The sequence below is a fragment of the Sceloporus occidentalis genome, unplaced genomic scaffold (genome assembly GCF_023333645.1).
Source record: "Sceloporus occidentalis isolate IW3139 unplaced genomic scaffold, rSceOcc1.0.p SCAF_29, whole genome shotgun sequence".
NCBI classification, from domain to species: domain Eukaryota; kingdom Metazoa; phylum Chordata; class Lepidosauria; order Squamata; family Phrynosomatidae; genus Sceloporus; species Sceloporus occidentalis.
The window spans coordinates 889,719-899,483 of NW_028317009.1; the positions used below are offsets into that span (position 1 = coordinate 889,719).

At 40.5% G+C, this 9,765-nt stretch overlaps 1 protein-coding gene across 1 annotated transcript; it reads left to right on the forward strand.

The window, feature by feature from the left end:
- Positions 1-3,002: 3,002 nt before the first annotated feature.
- Positions 3,003-9,416, forward strand: LOC149299086 (phagosome assembly factor 1-like). Its single transcript, XM_089486486.1, has 16 exons — positions 3,003-3,066; positions 4,343-4,425; positions 5,424-5,507; positions 5,603-5,646; positions 5,858-5,937; positions 6,034-6,128; positions 6,223-6,320; positions 6,415-6,527; positions 6,731-6,864; positions 7,521-7,604; positions 8,010-8,092; positions 8,216-8,259; positions 8,408-8,451; positions 8,647-8,705; positions 8,965-9,037; positions 9,327-9,416. The coding sequence occupies exons 1-16, from the start codon at positions 3,003-3,005 to the stop codon at positions 9,414-9,416; spliced, it is 1,272 nt and encodes a 423-aa protein (XP_089342612.1).
- Positions 9,417-9,765: the final 349 nt, after the last annotated feature.

The window sequence follows — 9,765 nt, forward strand, 5'->3', positions numbered from 1 at the left end:
GGCACAAGGCGGGGTCACGTGTCACTTTACGGCCGTTCCCTCAGAACCGGAAGTTTTGCAGCAGCTACCGGGAGAGGAATACAAACAGAGGCGAGAGAGCTGCCCAGAGCGCCTGCACCCATGTACTAACAGAGCCGGAAAGCGATATCCGAGAGCGACGGAAGCGCTGAACCCCGTCAGACCCCACCGAGCGCACAGACAGCTGTGGACCTATGTACTGACAGGTGGCACCGTATGTATTATATAATGCCCCGAGTCACTCATATATGCTTCTTTACAGCCTCCTAGTAACATATACACCGACACAGTTATGGGATCCTATATACATATATCATTATATATATGTATCATTATATATATTCAGAGAGACACACACACACACACACACACACTGCTACTTAATGTACTACTTAACGTGTTACTAGCTCGCTGTGTGTGTATATGTGATATATATCTATATAGATATATAGATATAGATCTATACATTTATATATATTCAAAGATGTTTATGTGAATTAATGTATGATTTTACCAACCTAAAGAGCAAATCTGTATACATACAATCATATGTGTGTATGTATGTATCTATCTATATATATATATATATATATATATATATATATTTATTATCTACCTCACTTGCAAGGTCAATCAAAATTTGAAATGTAAACAACCCAAAGTGCAAATCTGTATGACATACGTGTGTTTATAAATACACGGAAGTAAACAGGAAGTTGAATGTAGATGAGTGTGTGTGCGTGTGTATGTGGTGTGATATATATGTATATAAAATATATTATTCTAGAATAAAGACAGTATTGCAGAACCTGGAACATTGTGATCGTTTGCTGAATGTCTGTAATTGTTTCCCTGCTTACCCCTTCTGCGTCTGTCTGTCTGTCCTGCGTCTGTTTGTTAGGAGGTTCTCCCCCTGATTTTCAGGACGTGGAGTGGTACATGGTGTGTTCCTCAGGAATATTATTATATATGTGTATATCGGGGTGTACGTATACAAAGTAGCGTGGCCTCGCTCAGTAAGAGGTTTGGGTTGTTACATTATTCATTGATTCGATCCTTAATAATATCCCGTCTATACATATCCCAGACATTGTAGTGTGTGTGTAAATATGTATGTATGTGTGTGTATATTTATATATATGTATGTGTGTGTGTGTATATATATATATATATATATATATATATATATAATGCTTGAGGTACTACTTTGTTGTAGTGGGACAGTAAAGTAAATGCCGTATCCTCTGGGCACTAGAGCTCTCTATAAAGCTGACTCAGTGGGATTATACATATTCTTTTTATTAGTCGTTTAATTCGGGGTAAACAGATACGTCTTAGTTTGGTGAATCATTTCAGGTTCCGCCGTACCACATTCGTACAGTCGGTTTATCTGCGATCCAGGGGGGCTGTACAGACTTGCAGACTCAGCGGTCCTTTACCGTCACCTGCTTTCTAAACCACAGTAAAAATATCTATTTTGCTTAAATGAATCATTGTTAGAACCCACAAGGCATTTTATGACTTTAACGTTTAGAGGAGTCTAAGAACTGACCTTTACATTGTGCAATCCCGTCCCCAATGTATAGAGCAAGAGGAGAAAAATGCTTTCTTCTTCTTCTTCTCCAATCTCTCTGTCCTCCGTTTCTGACATCATCATTTATCAGGAAGTGTTAATTGATTCTGGTACATAGTAGAAGATCATTTGCATTCAGTGCATCGATGGTGATGTCATGACATGGATGGAACCAGGGATTTAACAAAAAATAACAAAACCAACTTAAAAGGGAGTGGGGGGGGAAAGGGATGCGGTTTCCATAGCAACCAATGTAAAGTCAGCGTATTCACAAATGGGAATCGGATGCTCAAACAATTAAAGAATAAAAACAGGGGCTGGGGGTAGGGGCACTCTGTGTTTAAGGGGATTTAGGTTAGGCTCCTCTACAGTAATAGTTCAAGTCCAGGACCATCTTCTTATGTTTATGTTAACTTTATTTTGTTTTTTCCCCCTTTTTATAACATTATGTATTCAGGCAGCACTTAAACAACAATAACGTGTTAACAATAACATTAATTAGTACTGGTGGTTACAAAGTAGCAGTAAATAATACATTTGCCTGGGCATGTGAAGAAAACAACTAGTATGCCTGTTACATTAACCTCTCCGTAATGTAATGTAATGGATTAAAGGTATAGAACCTTTTCAGAGCCTATTTCTGCTGCTATAGCAACAAAGCCGTTCATCCTATCCCGTGGAGTTGGCTTTCATCACGTGATAAGAGGGTAGAATTAATCTGGCCCGATGAATATTTAAATAGGACAGCGTTTCACGCAATTAAATGATTATTTCTGGCTGGATTTATCCGTTCTGTAATGACCGTGACTGCTATGGTTAGTGTATGCAGTTGTCACCATGAAATATTAAAAGTAGACACGAGGGCTGCTCATGCGATGTGATTTTATATATAGAACGTTTTGACATTAAACATTTGCTTTTGGGTTTTATATGCGCACATTAGCATAAAAACATCCTAAGAGCTTGACTTTAGATTCTAAGTTTAGGTTCTTTGCTGCATCCTCATCGCGTCGGCTTACCAAAAATAACAATAATTGCTGTTTTATTGTTTTACAAATTAAATGAGGGTTCTGCGAGGCTTCGTTTTACTGAAAGTATCTGAAGCGCCCTTACAGGAACAGGATCTGTGCTCATTGCCATGCGATCTTGACAGACATGGCTCCTTGAGGTATATAGAATTGTTCCGGTTCAGGGACATTCTGGCTGATATATGCCACATCAGTTGCTAACCCCTGCTGTTCACTATGGTTGATGTCTGAATATAAATATGTAGCCATGTCTGATATGCTGTTATTCGGTATAACGGTGTACATAATTCAGGCCTCTCACATCTATGATCTCTTCCATACAGGTTCCTCTGCAGTGACATTCTGGAACTCAGCTGACCGCTGGACCTCCCTGCCCTGAGCCAATGCTGGATCTGGAGGTCGTACCAGAAAGATCCCTGGGTAATCAGCAATGGGAGTTTACATTAGGTGAGGACCCGTGTGAAGGATCATGGGGAGGCTGAAGAGGGAAGTATAACTAGAGGAGGGCAGCATCTCCAGGCCATCAGGACCAGCGACACGGCCTTTTTTTATTAATCCCAGTGGAAGGAGTTTCTGTAATGTGTTGCTGTAATGCTATATATAGATAGATAGATACAATATATATATTTATATATATCTATATATTGAATATATATTTTATATATATTAATATTAAATATAAATAATATTTTTTATTATAATAAATATAGATTTTTTTTTTTTACTCATTGGTCCAAAGGGTCCTTCAATCATCTGTTTTCATGGTGATTTGTGGAGGGTGGTAAAATCATATAAGACCAAATAACTAGCATCAAGATAATACAGGAGCAGGATGTTTACTGCGCTGGCAGGACAGGATGTTTCTCTCTTTTCCTTATGCAGGTTATTCCAGATTTATGCTAATGAGTCCATGTACGTAAGAAAGGGTTAACATGTGAGCTGTTTTCTAGTATGACTCCATTGATTAGCCTGAACAAATATGTTACCTAGAACGGAGACAGGTCACATTCCTCACGTCAGCAGCGGCTTGAGTTATAACTGCTATATACTACCCATTTAGCCAAAGTGTGTTATGGAAGCATAGATTATTTATTTATTCAGCTAACACCCTCATACTCTACGGTGCTGTACAATCCATAAACAGTTTGGGCTTACAAGAACAAAAGAGCTTACTATCCAAAAGGCGGAATATAGATAACGTGGTGTATGCCTGGTGTGCTGTGGTGTCTGTGTGATTTGTGTACGTGTAGCTGGACATTTGGGAACGCGCAGTGTGCTGGCTGTTGTACGCTTGTGTCCGTCTGCCTGTTGGCCAGTGCCACTCGCATTCACCGGGAACGGCCGCCTGTCATTTCCGGTGTGCTTTGGGCAGTGCGTGTGCAGCCAATGGGAACACTTTACAGGACTAACCAGACTGCCCGGTAAACTGAGACAGAGAGTCGTTTAAATATTGCTGTCGCAAGTTTTACTGTCCTGTTTATTGGGGTATTTTTACGCAAACTAGGCATAATCCGGTCTCTGTCCTGGCTCTTGGTTAAAGGTAGAAGGACATCTCCAATATCTGTCTGTGGTTTGGTTTGAGAGATAGGGTGTCTGCATCCTTTTTTTTTTTTCTTTTTTTTTCACATGTCATTGTCATTGTTGGTGTTTTTAGAGGAGTCATCTCTACATAATCAGATTAACCATTACTTTTGTTTTTTTATTTTTTTATTTTGTATAACAGGAATGCCCCTCACTCAGGCTGTGTCGATCCTCCAGAAGCACTGCAGGACCATCAGAAATGTGCAGATCCTCTATAGCGAACAGGTGAATGTTTACACTTACATTTTTTCTTAATATCTTATACCTGGATGCTCCAGGCGGCAGAATTGCTGTAGTATGTAAGAGTTTGCAGCTATCATGTTTATTACAGAGCTTTGCGGAGCATCGTAATCCTGATGTCAGTTCAGCGCCATGTGAATAGCACATTTAGTAAGATGCCTTTTAATGTTTCAAATAAGTTGCCCAACAGCTAAAACTCATTTTAGGGAAATGAGATTATAGAGGTTATGTGCGAAGTGAAGCATGGAGAGCACATATATATAAAAAAAAGTATTTTTAATGATCTATCTCTTATTATTCTGACATAGTTTCTGCTGTAAAACCATATGGTCTTCGTTGTTACAGCTGATCAAAGTCTGTATTTTGTAACCCAAAATTCACCGATCGAGCTGCCACTTTTTACTCTATACTTAGAGGATAATGCACATTAGGTTTTAACTGGGGAGGGCAATGCCATCCTGGGTGGTTCTGTCTTTTTGTTTTCTAATGAAGTAAAATCCCGAGAGGCCTGCACTACGCCTTCGATTCTTCAAAACCACATACAATTAGTAGTCTGTGTCTTACATTGTGGCGGCTGCCTGGGATTTCTGTGTCTAGGTATATCCTGGTGATTCACCTTTGGAGAGCTGCCCAGTATCAGGGCAGTACTTGGTGCCATATTATGGCACTTAGCCTGGAATGACTGTAACAAATCATGTCATCTATAGAATTACAAGCATAAAAAAAACTCTTTTAAAGACACATTCCAGGTAAGAAACTCTACTCTGTGTTCCAGTATTACAGTGTATAGAGTATGGTATTTTGTTTCCTACTGCCCCCACAACACTTAATATAATTTAGAACCCATTCTTTGATTGGGATGCAGAATGTTAAATTAAGACTTTCTTGGCTTGGTAGAAAGCATAATGGATTATCTCGGGTGCATGCAGGGATTTGAGTGTGTTTCAAGCAATTTCCCACCATTCTGCACTTTTGTTTCGCAGTGTCCTCTGAACCATGACCTGATCCTTAGCCTGACTCAGGATGGAATCAAACTGCTGTTTGATGCATTCAACCAGAGGCTGAAGGTGAGGTGCCTTGGACACAAGTGGTGGGAACGGAAGCTGGTTAAAGTTGTTTGTCTCTATCTCATATCTGGAATAATTGTGTTTATTTCTTCCAGGTGATAGAAGTCTATGATTTGACTAAAGTGAAGTTAAAATATTGGTAAGGGTTCATATATTTAGTGACTCATATAAAAGGATCCATTTGTGACCTCTTGATGGGCTTGTGCTTCTATCTGCATTCTCACTCTTTGAAACTTGATCTTCCGCTGTACGTGTTAAACCTGTCACATTATTTACATCGTTTCCAGTCTGTCCGTACCCCATTATTTTGTCTTTGGCTGATCATGGTCTCTCTTGCATTGCTGTCCTAGTGGGGTTCACTTCAACTCGCAGGCCATTGCTCCCACCATAGAGCAGATTGATCAGTCTTTTGGCGCAACACACCCAGGAGGTAAGAAGGCTGCTCTCTGATTCTTGATGGGGCAAGTGCGCAGGGAAATGATATTCTTGGCATGAAATGAGGCAACAAAAACTATTGTTCTTTTAGTTTATAACACAGCAGAGCAACTGTTCCACCTCAATTTCCGTGGTCTGTCTTTCTCCTTTCAACTGGATTCCTGGACTGAGGCTCCCAAGTATGAGGTGAGTGGCCCTTACGCAGACAGAACGTATTGCAAATAGTCAAACATGGCTGCTTCTTGTGAATAATTGCCATCTCCTGCCATTGTTTTTAAAGCCCAACTTTGCCCATGGTTTGGCATCCCTCCAAATCCCACATGGAGCTATGGTAAAGCGCATGTATATATACAGTGGGAACAGCTTACAGGACACCAAGTGAGTAACCGCACCCGCTGGAACCGGTATACATTTGTATTGCTATTTCCTCAAGGCTAACCCATTTCTGTGCTTATCTTGGTTCCTTGTGCAGGGCTCCCAGCATGCCTCTGGGCTGTTACATGGGTAATGTGTATGCAGAAAGTGTGGATGTTCTGCGGGATGGTTCAGGACCTCAAGGACTGAGACTCCGTCTTCTAAGTACTGGTATGTTCACCTTTTTTTCCCCCCATAATAATCTACTTTTTCTAAATTTGTAAAACTGGAACCATCCCTGGTATATGCCTGAATGTAACATTCTGAATGTAGTTTTGATTTACTCGCATAGTTTAGATACTAAAATTAAAATATTCTATACATAAAATATGTACATATTTTTTTCCCATAATGTCCTACTGTTTGCTTGCTAGGTTGTGGGCCCGGGGTGATGGCAGATGCCAAGATGCGAGTTACAGAGCGCTGCGTGCATTTCGGTGATTCCTGCCAGGATGTTCTGAGCATACTAGGAGCACCACATAAAGTCTTCTACAAGTCTGAGGACAAGGTAAGGGAAAAGATTGCCTAGGAACGTCATAAAAGAGCGTATATCACTGTCAGATAATGGAACAAATAGATATAGGAGGTGTACCCGCCAGCTAACAATAAATGCATATTTAATTTGTTGATGCCCAGCGGTATAGCTTAGGGAGGTCCAATGCTGGTATCTGGAAATGACAAAAATAAAATTGCTGAATTATTTTTTTTTTTACTTTTGTGTACACATTGTATGAAAATGTTTGTTGGTACTTTTAAGAGTAACTTGAGGGGGTGGGTTAAGGAGAGGTAACAGGAGTGATAAATAAGAACAATCATACCTGGCTGTGGGCTTCTTGGTCAGAAGACCAGGAGGCGTTTGGTTCTTCAAACATGGTTGGCAGACAGGGGAGTGTGTGTGGCTCTACAGGACACGTAGCGGACAGATTCAAGGTGCACACACGTGTAAGGTTAAATGTTCACCATAACGGGTTAAACTACCTCGGGTCAGTGACATGCTAGTAAGAAGATCGAGTGTCTGTGAGTAAGCGGTCCCTCACCAGCACTGAACTCTTAAGAAACTGGAGCTCTTCTTAATTATTAACTTGCAATCTGTAACCTGAAGATCAGTCTGTGACTTCTCTCGCTATTGGTGTTGAGTATGTTTTGTGTGCCTTTTCATTTCAGATGAAGATTCATTCCCCGTCACCCCACAAGCAGGTTCCGGCAAAGTGCAACGATTATTTCTACAACTATTTTACCCTGGGTGTGGTAAGTGTATGCATCTGACACAGAGGTGCGCAAGCATTTACCAGTTCTTTACTTTAGCAAAGGAGGGCAGCAGGATCTTCCCCGGTTTACCCTTTCATTTTGGTCTGGAATAAAGTGCAGTCAACACTGAGATAATTTCTCTTACACTTTTGCTTATCGTTTTGCCAAACTGCTGAACAAGTGTTCAGATGCTTCTAGAAGATATGAAAAGCAATTGAACGAGTATGTCCTGCACAGGCATCTATACATTTTTAAAAACTCTTGACTGAGGTTTGTAAAATCACCCAAGAGTGTTCTATCATAGATTAGTAGTAGTTTTAGGGTTATTTTATATATACACACATATATATATATATATATATATATTCTCTGATTTGAGTTCCTCTCTCTATTTGATGTTTGCAGGATGTTCTTTTCGATGCAAACACTCACAAGGCAAAGAAGTTCGTCCTGCACACAAATTATCCTGGACATTACAACTTTAACATGTAAGTAACTCTTAAAACTCCTGTTTCTACCCCATTTTGGAATTCTCACTTGGAACCATTTAATGGATATCCAGCTCCCTATTGTGTACTGTTCTGACTATTTTCCTTGTATTGTTCCCTTAGCTACCATCGATGTGACTTTAAGATTCCTTTGACAGTGAAGCGAGGTGAGAGCCGCCAACTTGTCCTGCTTATTATTACTCAGTCCAAGTAGTGTAATGCCCCTGTTTGTAGAATTCGTCTCTTTCTTCACTACAGTCACATAACAGAAGATACAAATGATAATGATTGCACCTTGTATTCATCTTCTCACAGACACATCTGAAACACAAACGGAAATTTGTACTACCTATAGCAAGGTGAGGAGATCCGCCACGTATTGAGACTTTGACAGAATGTTTTGTTACTCTTAAAAGCAAGACTTTAAATGTCCCCTCAATATGAAATTGTATATGACATTCCACGTCATTATTGAATACTTATTGTGGACCTGTAGTTGGTAAGACGTAGCTAGACGTGTCTTGTCTGTAACCTATATTGCATTTATATTTCAGTGGGACACTATTCAGGAGCTCCTTGGACATCCGATGGAGAAACCAGTGGTTCTACACAGGTAAAAGAAATTGTATGGGATTCCGGGGAGGAACTGAGCAGTCCAACTCTTTAGCCCGGAGTTAGAGGCACTACACTTCCTTGAAGGCTCAAAACCTAATTGGAAACTATATATATGTATATGTATATATCTGTGTGTTTTACATTCCTCCGAGGCTCCCACAGCCCTGACTAACTTTTTACTACCAAGCTAGATCTGACAACATTTTACATTTAACGTGTAAAACGTAAGGATTTTACAGTTTTTAATTGCCTTTCAGATCGTCTTCGCCTAACAACACAAATCCATTTGGATCAACGTTTTGCTTCGGCCTCCAGAGAATGATCTTTGAGGTTAGGAACAATGTATTTTATTCCTTTTTTATTTTTTTTCTCATCCATATGTTTACCACATTCCTGTGGGATGCACAGTCTATAGGCTAAATGTTACATGTACCATAGGAAACATCTAAGCATCGTATAGCCTCATACAATAGAAATGCGCCTAGTGCTGACTTTGAAAAGTTTCCGCCAGATGAGATCTGAACACTGAGCTGAACCGCAACAGCGATCAAGTAACGTTGTCACTTGTGAACACAACGAAGCTCCAAGGCTCAACATTTTTCCTATTTTTGGTTTCTAGGTGATGCAGAATAACCATATAGCGTCTGTAACTCTCTACGGGGCCCCAAGAGCCGGCACGCAGCAAAAATCAAGCGAGCTGAGCCAGTAAGCATGGAACAAACTGGTGGGTTAGTTTGGCCCAACGTGCCTTGACTCGCTGTCTAATAGCCACACAAAGCCCTGTTGGCACTGCCATGCTTTGTCTGATTCTTGGAAGATCTGAGAGGCACTGCATGGATATCTGCCGCTTGCTCCCTCCTTGATTCCGGTTCCTAACAGGCAACCCTTGTGTGGTCAGTGTGTCTTTGACGTCCCCGTGACCTTCATGGTGAAAGATCATAAGCGGACAGAGCACTCTATACTGTATCTATAAGCACAAACGTATGTGAGCCAAATGCGGGAGCAGGAAGTGAGGAATCTTCGTGTTAGTGTTACTGAATTCACACGGTAGTCGCATC

Excerpts from the sequence above, each read along its gene's own strand:
- LOC149299086 (XM_089486486.1), top strand. The coding sequence starts at position 3,003 with ATGCTGGATCTGGAGGTCGTACCAGAAAGATCCCTGGGTAATCAGCAA. Across the intron at positions 5,938-6,033 it reads TGGCGCAACACACCCAGGAG|TTTATAACACAGCAGAGCAA; the intron begins GTAAGAAGGCTG and ends TTGTTCTTTTAG. Across the intron at positions 8,706-8,964 it reads AAACCAGTGGTTCTACACAG|ATCGTCTTCGCCTAACAACA; the intron begins GTAAAAGAAATT and ends ATTGCCTTTCAG.